The sequence below is a fragment of the Leucopleurus acutus genome (genome assembly GCF_964270905.1).
Source record: "Leucopleurus acutus genome assembly, chromosome: 1".
Classification (NCBI taxonomy): Eukaryota; Metazoa; Chordata; class Mammalia; order Artiodactyla; family Delphinidae; genus Leucopleurus; species Leucopleurus acutus.
The window spans coordinates 28235354-28255220 of NC_139142.1; the positions used below are offsets into that span (position 1 = coordinate 28235354).

Here is a 19867-nt window from a genome sequence, read left to right on the forward strand (position 1 = left end):
GCGTCTTCCGGCTCCCGCCGGAAGCAGCTCGAGCGCGGGACAGGAAGTTTGGCCGCCCCCCACACACACACCCACTCGCTCGCCTCCGAGCCGGGCTGCTGCAGTCCCGCAGGAGGTTCCGCCCCGGGGGCCGCTGGCTTGCGCGGGCCAGGAAGGCTTGGCTCGGAGAGGGAAGGCACTGCGGTCTCCTGCCTCCCACTCATTCCCTCTCGGCCTTTGTAGCTCCGTGGTCTGCGAAGCCCGAAAAACGGGGTCAGTCAATTCTAGGCGTGACGTCACTGCTTCCCTACTGCAGCGGATGGGGTAGTTATCTCCTGTCAGCTGAGATCAGTACATGTTGCAATGGATGCAAGCGAGAAAGAAAAGATCACTACTTAAAACATTTATCAAAGTTCTTAGTGAAGAGGACCTCGAAGCTTCACTGCCCGAGAAGGGAACTTGCAGAATCTAGTTCTGCATTGCATACCAGGTGGGGTAAGAATTGAGACTCCGATGTATAACTTTTTTTTGGAAGGTGAAGCCCCTGGAGTCTGCGTTCCGTCAGTACAGTAGGATGTAAAGAGCTCTCCGATGTCCACACCGGTGCTAGAACACTTGAGTTTCAGGCCAGATGCCGCAACTTGTTAGAGCTTTATGTGTTTGACTGACTTTGTAAAATTACTAATTTTTGAATACTTGCTGCGTGCCAAAGGATGAAGGAGGGACTGAGCTAAGATAGTGGCAGTGGGAATTAAAGGTGTTTTCTAAGAAGGGCATTTTCAAGGACAGAGACAAGGTTGAAGAAACCAGGGGAGTAGTTTTTAGTACACCAACGATGGTGATTTGAAAACAAAGAAGCAACATGTTTCAGAGGAAGATAATTCCTCTTTAGATAAGCCGAGTTTATCTATTCCAGGTGCCTATGGGATATTTACTTGGAGGTAAAGGTCCCTACCTATCTCAAGAGGTCAGAAATAAGATACAGATTTGGGAGTTATCAACACACAGACAAGAGATGCAGCTCTCTCTGGAAAAGTATATAAAACAAGAAAGAAGCGAAGGCCACTGAGGTCAACTGGAGTGACTGATTACTAACACAGTTCGAATCTACACAAAAGTATATTGCAGTTTGTAAACAGCTGACCATAAGCCAGCACAACACTCAGAAAATATCCTCAATTTTACTGTATTAAAGGGTTGATTACAATTAATAAAACAAATGCTCTTATTTAGAGGTACATTAATAGGTCTTGAACATCCATGTTTATGACCATTTGTTACTTTGCTCATTCAGTTCTGTCATTTTCTGAAGCTGTATTTGTTTTTGTTTTTTTTGTGTGGTACGCGGGCCTCACTGTTGTGGCCTCTCCTGTTGCGGAGCACAGGCTCCGGAAGGGCAGGCTCAGTGGCCATGGCTCACGGGCCTAGCTGCTCCGAGGCATGTGGGATCTTCCCGGACCGGGGCACAAACCCGTGTCCCCTGCATCGACAGGTGAACTCTCAACCACTGCGCCACCAGGGAAGCCCGAAGCTGTATTTGTTGTTTAAATCTTTTTCATCACTTAAAACTTGAATTGATGTCTATATCTATTTGCCCTCGAAATCTTTGTAACTATTTGACAGTATGTGCCTGCTAACCTAAAATAAACATAGGCTTTTATCAATATATATTTGAGTTTTTAGGCTATACTGTGAACTACTTGGCAAAACACATATCTTCTGTAGTAAATCTAGTCCCTCCATCAACCTAACCAACCTCAGTTATTTAATTTATCATACTACTCCCAACACAAAGCCTCTGCTCTCCTATCCCAAAAACTGTTCCACAAGCTCTGAATTCCCCGAAACCCCTACACACACACAGACCCTGCAATTAAGTCCCTCTTCCATCTATAATATGGAAAGACCATCCCAATTTATTCTTCACCAAGCTTCAGTTCAAGAATTACGTAAAGCATGTCCAGTTCAATATTTACTAAGTGCCTTCTCAAGTATTCTATTTTAAATACAACTTATGAAGTTAATAAAAGTTATTTAAAAAATCTTTTGTATGATCTATTAAACAGTTACATCAAATCTCCAGTGGTTTCAGAATATCTGATATAAATTTCATGTAATATTAGTTTTAGCAAAAGAAGGAAAAATAGGTCATGTTGACTTCAATCTATTATTGTAAATAATCATATTGGATGAAGAATACATATATGATATTGAAGACACAGGAAAGAATTATGTTATGCAGCTAAGAAAATATCACCTATGATCACATTTAAATCAAAAGGTATCTGTACTCTTAAGGGTTTTTTTAATGTATCTTGAAATCTTTGTGCAAAACGGAAAGCAATCTGTGTATTTCCTTAATGAAGATGTTTACAAAGATAACAAAGAGGTTTCTTCTGAAATGCAAACTATCTGCTTTCCGATGTTACCTCCTGTCATCATGGACTGGAATGCAGCTGGAAAGAAAAAAAAACTAGGTTATCTGAAAACATAAATGTCACCATCATACATGTTTATCAGTAGGTCAGACACATACAATTAATTTGAATAATTTTTTCAATGATTTTAAGTACAGAAGGAAACTGTCATGAAAAGAAACCTCAAGTAAAACACTGGCAAAGTTATAGAACAAACTAACCCAATTAACATGTTAAAAATGTGTTTTTATCCAACTAGAAATGATTAATTGGTGTCTACATCCATGTTCACTGTTACAGAGTCTGAAGACTAGACACAAATAAATATGAGGATAAATGTCAGCAATAACAATTTTTAAATAACTTTAAAATATTAGAAATCTAGTCATAAAGTTTTACTAAATGAAATATACATCTCCAAATATATTAAATTTTTTTCTCAAAAAGGAAAAATTATCAGTTTTATTCAATCCTCTTTATTTGAAACAAAAGAGAGTGTTGAAATCTGTGTATGTTAGTAAAAAAAAAAACCCAATATTGAAAATTTGCTTCATGTAATCTTATGATGGCTTAGAACCATTCAATAAGAAAAAGTTACCTAGAGGCTAAATGACTTTCACAATTCTTACATTTTTTTTTCATAAGTTATTTACAAAACCAAAGAAACACTTACTTTACAATTTGAAATGAGAAAACAATGGCTCTTAAATACCACTAAGTTGAACTTCATGAAATTTGATCAAGACTTTACAGGAAAGAAATGATTTAAAAAGAAAAAAACAACAGAAGAGTAGAATTAAAAGAAAAAAGAGAGTATCTGTGCTGAACTCATGTGTATAATAAATAAATCTACATTCATCTTACCTCCCATGTTTTCCAATCCATTTATCATAGTCTCTTTGATCTGTAAATCAAAATAGGTATATTTTATATTCTTTAGACTTAAGTGTTTCTATTTAACAGTTTTCAGTTTTACAAAAGGCAGCAATACTATTTAGCATTTTCTGTCTAAAAAGAGATCTTCATTTTGTGTAGGTAGTCCAGAAAAGTTTCCTATCAATTCATTTTTTGAGTACAATCCTATTTTCCCATTGTCTAATCTTCAGTTTGTAATATCACATGCTATACACCTTCTTTTCAGAAAACAAAGTATATAAGCACACACACATACAACTTTGCCTATTATTTTCACATTTCAAGAACATCCTAGGTCAGGGTCTCTGGACCCCAGATCGATAATTCCTGATTTTCAGCCACAGCCAAGGGATCTATCAGAATGTCCAGGGAGGGCAGGAAAGATGTATGGTGGTGGAGAGGTACTAGGAGGTGCTTATAAGATTTTCGAGAAGCACAGCTTCTAACTCATAGTAGCATTCCATAAATATTTGTTAATGAATATTACAATTTGGAAAAAACAAAAACCTATTGATCTTGTAATATAGTCTAAGAAAAGTAAACATTAATAAAATTTTAGATAAAGGGAATAACGAGAGGATTTCTCAATCAGAAGAGTTATCCTCACTCAGGAGGTAAAGTTAATTTATAATATTCAGTATACTTTTCTTCTGTAGAAATATTTATTACAAAACTAATATTAAATTCAAATAATACAAAAGTATATCAAGTAGCAGGAAGAATAATACTGATAAAGAACAGAAGCAAGTTCTACCTTTAGCTTTCCTTCTTTAAACCACTGACTCAGCTGGAGAATACCAGACTCAAATTTGTCCTTAAAATTTAACACCAGAAATCTTTCTCTGTAGTGGGGAAGAAAAGGATAATGATCAGAGACTAGGGAGGGAGTGAGAAAGCCCAAATCAAATCATTCCAGAACACTAAAATTTGTTAATCTTTCAAACATTAGGACTTAATCACACAGAGTCTGGTCAGGTATAGCTTTAGGTGTAGTTACAAGCGTAAGTATAATGGACTTCTATTGTATTCTCTGCCCAGCATCTATAATCCCATTTGGTAGTAACACTGTGACTTTTACTTTGTGGGTGACATCCTTTCCCCACCCTCATGTGACGAAAGCCAGGCCAGTCTGAGCCATTAAGTATCAGCCTGGAGATGTGATAAAACTGCAAGAAGAGAGCTGTTCTCTTTTTTGCTTGGATTGCTAATCTGATAAAATGTAAGAGTAAAGATAACAGTCATCCTCCTGCTGCTGCAAGAGGAGAGCCTGCGAGGGAGCCAAAACAATCCGGAAGAAAGCACAGCCCAGGGGTGAAGAAAAACTGAGTCATGGGACCTCCCTGGTGGCGCAGTGGTTAAGACTCCACCTGCCAGTGCGGGGGACACGGGTTCGAGCCCTGGTCCGGGAGGATCCCACATGCCGTGGAGCAACTAAGCCCGTGCGCCACAACTACTGAAGCCTGTGCGCCTAGAGCCCGTGCTCCATAACAAGAGAAGCCACCGCAATGAGAGGCCCGTGCACCGCAACGAAGAGTAGCCCCCACTCGCCACAACTAGAGAAAGCCTGCGCGCAGCAACGAAGACCCAACATAGCCAAAAGTAAGAATTAATTAAAAAAAAAAAAACTTGAGTCATGACACCACTATGCAAACCTTTTATCCAGCCAAATCTAAGCCAGTACTAATACTGAACTTCTTAGATACACGAGCCAATAAATTTCCTTCGCACTTAAGCCAATATGAGTTGAATTTCTAACACTCGAAAAAAGATTTGCGAAAGATTGATTGAACAGATGCATCTTTCAAAAAGTTTTCTGTCAGGGACCTAGTTAACCAAAACCTAAATGACCACCTTAAAATGTACATTTTCAAGTTTTATTTAATAAGAAAAATTATATATGAAGAACAACATACTTTGTATTCTTCCATGATCTTTAAACCCCTTGGATCTGGTAATAAGGGGAAAGTATAGAACACACCTTGTGATGTTTCTTTCTTTCCGGATTGCTTCTACAGCAGAGGGTAGTGGAGGAGGATAAGGCACATCTTTGTTGTACTGAGAAATTTGACCACATAGGATGATGTGGCTGTTCTGATTCATCTGTTCAGAGAAAACTGATGATTATAACCTAAGATATACACCTTCCCTATGTTTACTAATTTTATGGCTGCCTCAATGAAAGCCTCCTTGACTGTAATATTTAAACTTTTTTTTTTTTTTTCAAATGGCCACACCACTCGGTTTGTGGTATCTTAGTTCCCTGACCAGGGATTGAACCTGTGCCCTGGGCAGTGAAAGCACACAGTCCTAACAACTGGACCACCTCACCTCCAGGGAATTCCCTATAGTATTCAATACTATAATGCCAGTTATAATTGGCATTATAGTATTATAATTAGTATTATATAATTATAATGCCAAGTAATTGATTTTGTTTTGAAGACTTACCCATTATATGTATTAGAGAGCTTTAATTAGCTAGAAAATAAGTCTACTGCAAAGGAACACAGCAGTAAATAAGAGTTTGGTAATCAGCAAAAGAACTGCATTAGTTCTCATTGTCATCATTGTTGCTACTTTTTGTTATTATTGGTAGAGTATTTCTTAGAATTTAAATAATTTAACCTCAATTGAAAATAATTTTACATAGAGTAAAGGACAATGCAGTGTTAACAGCTAATGTTGATAAATTGTAACACTGTCAGTTAAAATATGTAAATACCTGCAATCTATGAAAATCCTTTCCTTACCCAAAGTCATGGCTGTAAGTTGGTTGATTTAAGTTGGTTGATGGTTAGAAGTGAGTTAAAGGTTAGAATTTCATTTGAATAATACAACTGTATTTTTTCACAAAAATAAATTACAGGTGAAAATATAACATTGCTAGCAAAGAACTGAAGTTGATGCTCACAGTGCAAATCCACAAACAAATGGAAGTAGCTTCAGCAAGCTCTTCTGTATCACTTAATTACAATACTGACCATCATGTTTTTCACCATAAACCCTACAATTTTATAAGGTTTTTTTTTTCTCTCTCAGTATCAGGTAAAAAGATATCACATCAAATAAACCGTAGTATTCAAATTTATAACAAACAAATCAGAAAACAACCTGACTTATCACTGTATCACTGATGTCACCTCCAACATTGTCAAAGTAAACATCCACTCCAGATGGGCATAATTCACGGAGCTGTTCTGCTACACTCCCCTCTTTATAATTAATTGCAGCATCAAAGCCCAGTTCTGAGGTCAAAAGGAGGCACTTCTCAGGTGTTCCACAAATTCCCACAACTCTGGAACAGCCCATCAAATGGCCAATCTAGGGGGAAAATTTTTGAAAATTAAACAACTTTCAACTGTCACAATTTAAATGTAAAAATGTGAAAGTATGAACGTTAATACAAGTACATATATGAAAGTGTTCGTCACAACTGAGGTTAGATTCTAAGGCCTTTAGCTGAAAGTAATTTGAAACCAAAAGAACTGAGAACAGATATAATGGCATTCTTTAAAAAATTAAGATTGAATAAAATTAGAGTTAGTTTGAATGTTAAAATCTCGCAATTTAAAGATGATGTCATAAAAGGAATAGTCAGACCCAAAACATCTCTATCTTGCAATTCAATATTCTTCAGGCCTGTGAGCAACTAAAATCACTATTAAGATAAAATGTTTTGTTTCAATGGTTTTACACTATAAAGGCTATTATTCATAAAACAATGTACTTTATAAATTTCTATCATAATATTTACTATACTTCTAGAACCCAATAAGTGCTTTCTTATTTGAAGATGATTTTTTTAAAATATAAATTTGTTTTTTAATTTATGTAATTCCAGACACTCTGTGATTTTCTTCTTCATATTGATTACAGCAATGCTCTAGCATTTACCATGTCATTTTTGGTTAAAAGAGAACAAAATACAGGGCTTTCCTGGTGGTGCAACGGTTGAGAGTCCGCCTGCCGATGCAGGGGACACGGGTTCATGCCCTGGTCTGGGAGGATCCCACATGCCGCGGAGCGTATGGGCCCGTGGGCCATGGCCGCTGAGCCTGCGCGTCCGGAGCTCCGCAACAGGAGAGGCCACAACAGTGAGAAGCCCGCGTACCGCAAAAATAAATAAATAATAAAATTTTTAAAAAAAGAACAAAGTACAAAAATCTATAACATTTTTCATATTGTTAAGAAGAGAGTCTAAGCATGCTATAACATCACTTCTACCAAAAATGTGTAAAATAATCATACTATAAATTTGTTCAATTTTATATCTTAAATTATATACACATATCCAGAGATTCAGTTATGACTAGTTTTTTAGAAAATCAGATTATTCTCCAAAAGTTTACCTGCCCAGCTAAGGATCCACAAGCACCAGCAGCTCCACTAACAACCATTGTCTGATTAGATTCAGCAGTTATATGACCTTTTTCCTGTATCCCAATCAAGGAAGTCAAACCAGGCATCCCTATAGCTCCAAGAAAGTATGAAAGGTGTCCATCCACAAGCTGTGGGTCTACCTAAAAAATATATACATACCTTTTAAAAATAATACTAGGAATTTCCGTTTTAAGTCAACAGGGTAGAGACAACCTGTTAAGTACTGTACTGTGTCCCCACCAAATTCATATATTGAAGACCTAACTCTTAGTGTGAGTATATTTGGAGATAGGGCCTTTAAGGAGATAAGGTTAAATGAGGTCATAAAGGTGGGGCCCTAATCTGATAGGACTTATGTCCTTAAAAGAGGAAGAGGCACCAGAGATCTCTTTCTATGCAGGTGCACAGAGGAAAGGCTGGATGCTGTGTGAGGACACAGTGAGAAGGCAGCCATCTTTAAGCCAGGAAGAGAGGCTTCACCTGAAACCAAATGTTCCAGCACCTTGACCTCAGACTTCTAGACTACAGAACTGTGAGAAAATAAATTTCAGTCTATGGTATTTTGTAATGGCAGTTCAAGTGGACTAATAAACAACCCAACATAGTTTCAAGAACAGTAAACCATTCTTCAGTCTTGTTAAAATTCTATAATTTACTTGTACAAAGTAAAAAAAAAAAAAAAAAATTACTTCTCTTTATACTAAAAAAAAACCCTACAAAACCTTTAAAATAGAATTGCCACATAAGTGATACCAAACATTCTTTCTTGTCAATGTCCCAAATATTTCAAAAGAGAGGAAACACTTAACAGGAAAACACTAGGCAAAACTGGAAAGTTTAAAAATCTCTGAGCAATTCCAGAGTAAACATTTATCTATATAAAAATGAGCTCAAACTCTAACAGTTCTCATTACTGATGCTTAAAATGGTCCATGGAAATGTAAGGAAGGTGTGATACAATTTCTTCTAGCTTAATTACAGAATAAAATGAGGTCTCTGTCAGCTTTTTAGCATTTTACGTTTATATGTTTACCAGGCCCAATCAATAGTTAATTATATTTCTCTCACATTTTCTGTGCCTGTTTTCTTATCTGTAACATTAGGGAGAATTAAAAAAAAATTATATAGAAAGACTCCCTACCATAAAGGTTTTATAATAGTTTTTAAGGAATTGAATAATTTTGGTAAAAACTCAATAAACTACCAAAAGTAATCAAGATTCGCCACCTTGGTCTGCCACAAAGAAAGAAAATGGCAGTTTGTAATCAGCAGTTTTAAATGGCTATCAGTTAAGTCTGGTGTGTGAATAAAGGTAATGGAGATATTAAAGTCTGTAATATACAGAAAGGTCTACCGTACACTACACAGAAATGTATCCTGTAGTTAATAGTCATTTATTAGTAAAGCCAGTATAAAAACATTGTGAGATAAGTTTGCTTTTAGCAAAGATCATTTTTCTATCCCTTTTGAATTCCTCTTCCTCATTTCTAATACCTACTCCCCAAACATTTTTAAGCTCTCTCCAGTTGCTCAATTTCCCACTATAGCACAATGACAGGGAAAACTAGAAAGTGCTTAATGTTTCTCTTTCACTTCCTGCTATGAAATTTCTAGTTAAATATATTTTACTGGTACCATTAAGTTGGCAAATGATTGTGTAATGTCTCCCACATCTCATTTTATCTTAACAGCCATCTTTAACTGATTATAATAATTGATAATCATAAAAATACTAAAATTTTATAAAGCTTTTTACAAAGCCTTAATCACATTTATCATAGCTAAATTTAATTTAATTTTCACATTCACTTGTGAGGTAGCTATTGTTTTCATTTTGCACATGAGGAAACTGAGGTTCAGAGATATAAGGTAACTTCCTTGATGACAAATATTAGGCTGAATTACATGAGGCTGCCAGTTTTTGTAGGTGAAAACAGACAAATATTGGTAATTCCACATGGTTCAGCCTAACAGTAGAAACCGAACTCAAGATTTCTGACACAAGATGGAATTTCAAGCACAAACCAAATGAATTTCGTAAGTCAAGTGGAAATTTCTCAGGAAACTTTAAAGCATACAACTATAAGGGGCCTTCTAGTTCTTAGTATAAAACATTTATGTAAAATTTGAGAAATTAAATATGGAAAACAACATCACTCATTGGCAATCTAAGAACTGCCATACATAGTTACAACCAACAGTGGAAGAGGAATAAAAGGCTTTCCATATTCTGACAGCTATCTAAAAAGAAAACATGTGCTTTTATTTTTTCCCTGATAACAAAAAGAACTGAGCACCAAATGCATAAAGAAGGAATTACAGGGGGGGGGAAAAATCAGATACTTTATATTATACATCACCTTTTCAAGGATATTTCCATCTAGAATAACCTTGGTTTGCCAGGGCCAATAGAAAGAAGTCACAAAATCGCCTTTAGTAAAATTTGTGTGTTTGCTTTCTTCTATAATCCCAATACCTCCACCATCAACCACCTGAGACAGCTGCCAAGGTGATATATAGTCACTGCCAGTGTCTTCATTCATTCTACAACGCTAAGAAAAGAAAACATAGATTAGGATAATTCTCTCTGATAATACTGAAAGAGTTTACTAATTTACCCAGTGACTAAAAGAAAGTATGTAACAAGTAATGTTAAGTACAGTGTTAGCCAAACAAAACTTACCTTAATTTCTGTCTTCCTTTCAGTTATTTTTTATCCTGAAAAAAAAGTATCCCCTCTATAACAAGAGTGAAATTTAAAAGGAATTTAAGTATGTTCTAAAATAGATTGTGGTGATAGTTCCATAACTTTGTGAATAGACTAAAAACCACTGAATTGTACACTTTAAATGTGTAAACTGTATGATATGTGGATTATAGTTCAATAAAGCTGTTAAAATTCTTAATTACTTAAAGAAATTTATGTAATATTACATACATTATGCTAGCAAAAATAATACAAGATACTGTGTCAATGGTTTCAATGGATTGTTGCAAATTAGGTACACTTACTGTTGCTGATAATATTATAAAACTGTCCATTTTTTTTATAGAAAACAAACTACTAACATATAGACCATAATACTGCTCATTTCTTCAGCCAAGCAATACTGCTTCCTCAATGGAAATAACCCAAAAGAGAAATGAAACAATTTTTATACAGTTATTCATCACAACTTCAGACCAAGAACTACAACATTCCCCCTAACCTCAGCTGGATGTTCTCTTTATTCCTCAAAGACATAATGTCACAATAGCACCACACCTTTCCATAGGACTAGGGCTAAAGACTTCTCCCAGAGGTAATCAAGGCTTTCTTCCTCTCTGTGGCTCACTCTTGCCTCTCTCATGAAGGCCAAGATGTACAAGCCTACAGTGTGGTCCAGGAGATGGAATAGATGGAAGGCTGCTTGATCAAGGGGCCCCCCATGGTCTGGTTCAGTTCACCAGGGGAAAAGACCACATAGGGAATTGAGGCAGAAGCTTCTATGGGAATACACTACACTTCTGCTTGTGTGCCCCTCCCATATATTCTTGAAAAGCAAGTGCAGCAGCCATTGGATACTGGCCACACCAAGAACCTGATTCTTAAGGCTAACAGAAGAAGTGGGAACGAGTAATTCCCCATAGGTAAGCGAGTGATGTCAACAGAATAAAATGTTATACAACCACCAAAATAATAATAATATCTGGACTAGTTTTTCATATGAAGGTATGAATATAAAATCACAAATATGAAATCAAAATAATATATACATATTAAATATAACCATGTAAAATACAGTACACACATAGTGATTAAAATTACTTGTGAATTTGGAATGATATAAAATTTCAATAAGTTAATGTTCATCAGATTTCTTTTTTCCCCTTTAAAGATGCTTAGTCCTTTTTTTTTTTTTAACAGTGTCAAGTGAAAGCAACCAAAGTAATTTTCTTCCTTCCTTCCTTTAATACTTAATAAGCACTTACGCCTGTCACTGGAGATACAGTGATAAATAAGATCTTTGTCATAATAAGTTTTTATTAGGGAAAATAAATATCTAATAACAACACAAATAATTATTAATTACAACTGGGATATAGGCTGAAGGTCAAGGTACTGTTTTGAGAAAGTATAACAGAAAGGACTAGTCTGAGGGTTCAGAGTAATTTTTTTTTTATAAATTTATTCATTTATGTATTTTTGGCTGCATTGGGTCTTCGTTGCTGCACGCGGGCTTTCTCTAGTTGTGGCGATTGGGGGCTACTCTTTGTTTCGGTGCGCAGGCTTCTCATTGCGGTGGCTTCTCTTGTTGCGGAGCACGGGCTCTAGGCGCGCGGGCTCAGTAGTTGTGGCTCGCGGGCTCTAGAGGGCAGGCTCAGTAGTTGTGGTCCACGGGCTTAGTTGCTCCGCAGCATGTGGGATCTTCCTGGACCAGGGCTCAAGCCCATGTCCCCTGCACTGGCAGGCGAATTCTTAACCACTGCGCCACCAGGGAAGTCCCTCAAATATTTATTAACCATGAGGCTTACACAATGAAATTCAGATGCAACATGAAAAAATATGAAAATAAAATTATTTTCACTAAGTCACAAAATCCTGATTCTTACCATGTAAGGATCCACAGAAAGGTAAAGAGTTCTGACTTGTACTTGTCCTTCATTGATATTATCTGGCAAGTTTACTTCTTCTACTCGGAAATTTTCTGCCACTGGATTACCATTTTTTCCTAGAATATTAGGCAAAAATATAAAATCAAAAAGTCACTTTCCCATAGAATTATTTATTATTTTTAAAAGGTCACTCCAAGATTTAGAGCACTCCTGGAATACACACAAGAATAAATCCATATTGTTTTGTAATTTTTCTGTAACTCAGCATAAATTCTTCAAATAGTTTCACTTGCTCTTGGTTTTCTCCAAGAATTTCCTTTGGCATATTGCTGTCAATGTAAAAATTTCTTTTTTAAGGTGATTACAGGTAAATCACCTCATCTGTTATAAAATTATAGAAGGATTTCAAAAAGTAAAAAAGCACAGCCAGCTTTTTTTTTTAACTATGAAAATTAAAATTTACAAGGTAGCAGAAATACCACTTTAGCCAAAGTAAAGAGGTAAACTATCCTTCCTCATTTTAAGATGAAAAGAGAAACTTAAATGAATATAATTAAAACTTCATATTCATTGAATCATCAAATTTATAAGGTGAAAATAGAATGTAGACATTTTAATCTAATTGCTCACTTCACTAAAACTGAGAAAAGGTAAGTGTCTTTCCCAGGCCACATGCTAGGTAAGCACCAAAATCAAGGCAGCATGGGCCCAAACCTCTCAGGTTACTTCCATGCCTACGCTTCCATGATTCAGGTTAGATGTCAGGTTAGATGACCTAGGATGACATAGGTCAGTGCTTTTCACATAAAACAGAAAAGCACATCTTAAGAATCAATGATACACATTACAAAGAAACAACAAAAGCCACATATATTTGTAATATAACCTTCTAAAAATTATAATATTTTAAAATACCTTATTTCCCCAACAAGTGGCCTTGATAACTTATCATTTAAAAAAATGAATATTGGGACTTCCCTGGTGGTGCAGTGGTCAAGAATCCGCCTGCCAATGCAGGAAACACAGATTAGAGCCCTGGTCCGGGAAGAACCCACGGAGCAACTAAGCCCATGCACCACAACTACTGAAGCCCGCACACCCAGAGCCCATGCTCCGCAACAAGAGAAGCCACAGCAACGAGAAGCCCGCACACCGCAACAAAGAGTAGCCCCCCCTCACCTCAACTAGAGAAAGCTTGCGCACAGCAACGAAGACCCAACGCAGCCAAGAATGAATGAATGAATAAATAAAAAAAAATTTAAAATGAATATTATTTAAAGAGTTTCTTCTAATATCTCTACTAGTGTTAATATCTTCGTACCTCATTTACCACATTTACATCATATTATTACTTTTTGTTCCTCCATTTGCATTAATAATTATTAAAGACCACAGTTGTTCATTCATCACAGACAAATACATACCAGGTCGGGAATTCAATACCACTCTTTGTACAATCATCATCACCTTGTTTGCACAGTGGTCTCACAAGACTTCTGTATAAAATAACTCCTATAAACAGAAAAGTTTTAAATCACAAGTAAGTTATGAAATATTCAACAATTTAAAAGTTAAAAAAAAATGTACATTTGTGTTTCTGAACAAGGAAAGGAAAAATCATATTTAGGATCCAAAAAAGATGTAGTCTCCTGTTAGAGTTTGCCTCCTAAAGCAAATATATGAAGAAAGACTAAATCTAATTAGAATATTTGACTAATAAGAACAAATTCACTGACGATTGAGTAGAACAAAATGTTTTTGGCCTCATAATTCAGGCACATTCATCTTCAAGCCATCATGATTAAGGCTCCTACTGTAGCTTGATTAAAAGAAAACAATATGATATATTCCTCCAGAGTTAGCCAGTTAGTCTAGTAGCAAATAAAACACTAGCCGTTTAATTGAGATGTAACCAAATTTTCAAAAATTCTTTTATTCATTTATCAAAATGGAAATTTCTTAATAGTTCTGCTGATTATATAAGTTAATACATCAAAAGCATTTTAAAATCCTCACCTTCTAGGAAATTATGTAATATAGAATGGCCAAGTGAGTAAAAAAGGATCAGTTTATTCTGGGTTTACAATCTGAGCTAATGAAAGAAGCAAAATGAAGTTCCAATGCTAGCAGTATCTGACTTGGGCATGCTTACTTTATGCATCACTAAAAATGAGAACAGACCATTAGTGTTACTCTGTACCAAGGACTGTTGTGCTATGAAACATATATACATATATATATATATATATATGCACATATATATTCATGTAGTATTTAATAATATTTAATATATATTTCATTTAATCTAACAATCCTATTAAATATTTTATTATTATCCCCAATTTACAGATGAGGAAATGTGCCTTAAAGTGTTTAAGCACTTTCCTAAGGTGGTGGAGTTGAGATCCAAACCCAAGCTGTCTGACATTCCAATCACTTAACTACTACATAAAAATTTCCATCCTATATGTCTAAGTTGTTTGGTTTTTAAGTTACTAAGCAAATATTATCCTTTTTAAAATTATTTACTAGTTGTCTTCTCTCATTAGATATTTTATTTCATCCTCTTTAGTACCTAATAATCTTGAGAAGCCCAAGAACAATTATATCAATGACATTTTTTTTACAATTGCAACATATTTTTTATTATAGTTGATTTACATTATTATATTAGTTTCAGGTGTAGAGCATAGTGATTCAACATTTTTACAGCTTATACTCCACTAAAAGTTATTACAAGATAGTGGCTATAATTCCCCATGCTATACAATATATCCTTGTTGCTTATCAACAGTTGCAATATATTTAGCTCTTAGCATCATTTCTAAGTTTATACAGCAGCACACTTAGACATCTGACAACCATCTGTAGATCCATTTGATATTTAATAATGCTTACCTTGTATCACTGGGTAATTTCATTTACCCATGACTCTACTCCTAATCTAGTTTCTAAATTTGCAGGACTCTTGAATTTCTTCATATTTCTCTAATCCCATATAGTACCTGAGTTTCTTATATAGACCTGAGATTTATGTATACTTCTCAGAAAAATGTTAAATAATCATCACGGGTTTTTTTTCAAATCTTGCGTAACATAGTATTTATATGGAGATAACTTATGGAGAACTTTCACACAGATTTATTTATTTCTTAAAACAAAGTATATAGGTAATGTCCTTATTTTACAACGGAAATTGAGGTACAGTTTGTACCCAAGATCACATAGCAGTTTAGCAGAGGAGTTAGGACTGAAACATAAACCTCCTCATCCCAGATCTCACTTGTCCTCATTCTTTCCACTATTGCCCGCCAATCACCTCCAAACACGGTTTTCACGTATATAGCCACATAATAATGTTCAACTCTTCTGTAGGTACCCTTTACAAGAGGAGAGGAATTCTGCTCCTAATTAAGAACTCAATGTCTGATGTTAGTGGCATTCCATAAAATAGAATGAAGAACATGGATCTTCATCTTATTTGCTTCCTTACTTTTTATAATGTATATATTTATAATCTCACTGGTTGTGACCTTAATGGGGGGTTGCTCTCAATATACACTCTCTCCTTTCAGACACAATGTTGCCAGCTAAGGACTGCGTTCCCCAGCTTCCCATTAAAACAAAATCCCAGACATCATCCTATTCAAAAATCCCTCAGTTATGCATCTCTAACAACAGGTTGTTTTAAACATAAACACTATGCCATTAACATAACAGAATTAATAGTCCAGGTAATTCCTTGACATTATCTAATACCTAGTGCACATTCAAATCCCGTCTTTTTACAGTTGGTTCGTTAGAATCAAGGTCCATATACTGTATTTTTGAGTCTCCTCTTTTTTATTTCATGTCACTGATTGTTGAAAAAACATGTTTCTTCGTTCCTTTGTCTGTTGAATGACCTTGGGTTGCATCCTCATAGTGTCTTTTTTTTTTTTTGGCTGAGCAGCATGCAGGATCTTAGTTCCCTGACCAGGGATGGAATCCGTGGCCCCGGCAGTGGAAGCGCGGAATCTTAACCACTGGACCGCCAGGGAAGTCCCTATTTTTATTTTTTTTCTCATAATGTCATTTCCTTCATTCTTCTATCTCCCCTCTTATCCTTGACAGGTAGTTAGATCTAGAGGTTTGATTAGATGCAGATTCAGACTTTTTAGGCAAGAATCTTTAAAGGTGGTGCTGTGTGCATCCTATTTCATCACAGCGAGAAGTCCATAATGTCTTGCAGGGCTAAATGTATTTTTTTAAAGAAAATCTCCTATTGAATCACCATGTGTGTAAATTACATAGGGTTAAAAGGCAAAGTTTTCCAAATTGATACTGGATCCAAAGATAACTGACCTTAAGTGGTGATTAACAGCACCAAGATGGCTAAATTTTCAAAGGAGTCTTTCCAAATGAAGTTTCGTATTTGCCACCCTTTTCCCTAATTACTTTCAATGTATGTTTTATTACTTGAAATTATGCACACTGTAGATTTGTCCAAATACTGCTTATCAGCATGAAAAGCACACTATTAAAGTTTTCTCCCTCTGTATTAAATTAGAAAGTTTTCAAGTATCAAACACTACAATTAACTAATGTAGGATAATCGTGCAATATCCCTCCATAGCACAACAACACATTTAAAACATAAAGAAATTTAGTCACAAAATTAAAATATACAATATGATACACCAGCTCTAGATCTGAAAGGAGGTGTGGTGGTGGTGGTGTTATTCATCCCAAATGGGAGGGGAAAAAAACTCAAGTCCTTATTGACTGACATCAAGCAGACCATATTTGCCCGTAGGTTCCTAACTGGTGGTAAACAATATTCCAAAATAATACCAGATCAATGATCAACTGAAAAATTCTAGTGCCAGTCAAAAAGAGTGTGTTATCTTAATGTCTACCTTGCAGCCTATTATAAGGGGTAGGGCACCCAACTAGGAAAAGCAGAGTACATATCCTGCTTCTAATCACGCAGGATCTTGGGAAAGTTCCTTCTCTCAGCCTGTTTCCTGAATGTACCTAAGTGCCAGGAACTGGGCTAAAGACTTAGTAGCCATTGTCTCCTTTAACCCCTCCATCCAACAACACTCTGAGGATGGTACTGTCACTGTTCCCATTTTATAGAGGAGGAAAACGAAGCACAGAGAGGTTGAATAACTTGCCCATGGTCGCACAACTGGTAATGACTGCACTAGAACCCACAGGCAAACACAACACACACCACTGCCATAACATGAGATTCCTAACACCTTTAAAAAAAAAAGAAAACTTCTCTACCCTGATCTTGCTCAATTATTCTGCCACAAATGACTGTTGCCCACGGCATTATTACAAAACGTGTAAATCTCTGGGATTTCCTCCACTTTTTCTGGACGGTCGCTCTCCTTTCCTTTGAGACTTCTGGTTTTTTCCTTCCTTTCCCCTAGTATGTGGGGATTCCTGCATGGCTCTTCCATTTCTCAGTGGCTTCACCTTCTATGGCTCCTACTACCAACCACTCATACGTAAATTACTAAAAATCTGCGTCTACAACCCAGAATTTCAGACTGACTTCCCAGAATGTAAACACCAAGACAGGGAATCGTGCCTGTTTAGTTCAGTGATTTATGTTCACCCCCTATGCCTTGCACATGGTAGGTGCCCATTAAATATGTGTTAAATGAACATCCCAAGGACACCTTAAACACAATTATTCCAAACTTGAGGTTGCTTACTACCAACAATTCTAAAAAAAAAAAAAAAAAGCCCTGCTTCTGCTTCTTCTCGAGCATTCCCTATTCCAGTGACGTAGGCAATAATGCTAGCGTCGCCAGCAGCTCCGGGAGGAAGCCGGGAGGTCACCCTGGTTCCTTGATCCTCCCTCACCTGAAGGGCCGGACCCAGGCTCGGGTTCCCCAGCCCTAACAGACCCGGCCGGCGGAGCCCCGCGCTTCACTCACCGCCAAAGAGCTCGGGAGGAAATCTCGCGCGGTTTGCAGAGCTGGCGAGGGGTTCGCCGCGTGACCTCGGCCCTCCGACCTCAGTACGCAGGCGCACGACTAGACCTCGGCTCCTCACCCCCTCCCCTCCCAGGGGCGGGCTTTTGAAGTTTAGGCTACAGACCTTACTGGGTCACAGCGTTTCCGTGGAAGGTTGGGAAGGTGCGGAGATTTAAAGACTAGTCACATGTATGGGCAAAGCGTATTAATAAGTTAACCGGGATTGGTGGCCTATGGCAGCCCCTACTACCTGGACCCAAAGAACAAATCGTTCAACCTTGACCAGTGAGTTCACTTCTAGCAGTACTTTTTTTTTTTGCGGTACGCAGGCCTCTCATTGTTGTGGCCTCTCCCATTGCGGAGCACAGGGTCCGGACGCGCAGGCTCAGCGGCCATGGCTCACGGGCCCAGCCCCTCCGCGGCATGTGGGATCTTCCCGGACCGGGGCACGAACCAGTGTCCCCTGCATCGGCAGGCGGACTCTCAACCACTGCGCCACCAGGGAAGCCCTTTAGCAGTACTTTGAAGGAATTTTGTTTTATGGATTTCTCCCTGAACCTCAGGTTGGAAAATTACAGTTAGTTAGGGGCCCGACAAGCCTACCCTTCGTTTTATAGCCGAGGAAACTGAGGCTTGGAGAACTGCTGTGATTGGACCATCTACTTTGCAGCTGGTTAGGGGAAGTGCTGGGGTTACAGAGTCTCTCCGGACTGCTGGCCCAGGACTCCTTCCCTTACAACAGGGCTGTCTTTTCTTTTGCAAAGAATCCCAACTTCCTCAAAGATGGATTACCCAGTGTGACCTGGCATCTCAATTTCATAATTGTTAATTGCCTCCTTCTGTGTTGAACTAGGTTGAGCAAGGTTAATTCCTAGGATAGCTGGAATTCCCCAGGGACTTCAAATCCTAAGGGAGACCATTCTGAATTAGGCAGGTGAAATAATTGCTATTTATATTATATTCATGTCAGAGCTAATAGCTCAGCATAAATCATAGTATTCAGTAGCTGAAAGGCGACTGGGATTGTGAGCAAGTGGGTAAGAATCATTAAACAGCCTGGAGCTCCTGGTAGCTTCACCTCTGAAATTTTTACTTCTTCGGAAAAGCTTCAGGAAAGAACTAGAAGGATTATACTACTGTGCAAACTTCTTCATGCAGGAGGAGAAACTTACTTCTTTTATCTATCTTGTACAGGTAGACTTTCGATAACGTTTTGTTGTAATAAATTAAACCAACTAATGGAAAAGAAAATACTCTAACAGACTAAAAATAATAGCATAAAATATAGTCTAGAACTTGATTTTAAAAGACTCTCTCAAAGTAGAAAAGAAACCCTGCAATATTAAATTAGTTTTGACTCTCTTGATAGAGGGTCTGTGAACTCCTTGTAACAAGTGTGATTTTTCTCCCCAGAATGAGTTCCTATTTCCAAAAATTCAAGAAATGAGTGTATTAATTGTGTCCTCATGAGAGGAGAGAAATTTTTCCAGAACTACCTAGTTAAACCTCTCCCCAAATCCTAAACCTCAGAAACTGTGTTAGATAATAATTGTTCGTTGTTTTAAGCTGCTAAGTTTGGGGGTATTTGGTTATGCAGCAGTAGAC

The 19867-nt window shown here is 37.1% G+C and overlaps 1 protein-coding gene across 2 annotated transcripts; it reads right to left on the minus strand.

The window, feature by feature from the left end:
- Positions 1 to 1925: 1925 nt before the first annotated feature.
- PTGR2 (prostaglandin reductase 2) lies at positions 1926 to 18353 on the minus strand. Of its 2 annotated transcripts, none has more exons than XM_082851004.1 (10): positions 18224 to 18353; positions 13712 to 13799; positions 12285 to 12403; positions 10052 to 10243; positions 7661 to 7831; positions 6423 to 6632; positions 5290 to 5411; positions 4066 to 4153; positions 3261 to 3300; positions 1926 to 2435 (listed from the first exon to the last, which is right to left on the minus strand). In XM_082851004.1, exons 2-10 carry the CDS (start codon positions 13749 to 13751, stop codon positions 2350 to 2352), a joined length of 1068 nt encoding a protein of 355 aa, XP_082707130.1. In that variant the 5' UTR covers positions 13752 to 13799; positions 18224 to 18353; the 3' UTR covers positions 1926 to 2349. The 2 variants fall into 2 exon arrangements, with proteins under 2 accessions (XP_082707130.1, XP_082707131.1); XM_082851005.1 differs by lacking the exon at positions 18224 to 18353 and adding an exon at positions 13203 to 13292 and having other exon boundaries at positions 13712 to 13800.
- Positions 18354 to 19867: the final 1514 nt, after the last annotated feature.

Excerpts from the sequence above, each read along its gene's own strand:
- PTGR2 (XM_082851004.1), bottom strand. The coding sequence starts at position 13,751 with ATGATGATTGTACAAAGAGTGGTATTGAATTCCCGACCTG. Across the intron at positions 7,832-10,051 it reads ATGGAAATATCCTTGAAAAG|GTAGACCCACAGCTTGTGGA; the intron begins GTGATGTATAAT and ends TATATTTTTTAG. Across the intron at positions 3,301-4,065 it reads TTAAAGAAGGAAAGCTAAAG|ATCAAAGAGACTATGATAAA; the intron begins GTAGAACTTGCT and ends TTTGATTTACAG.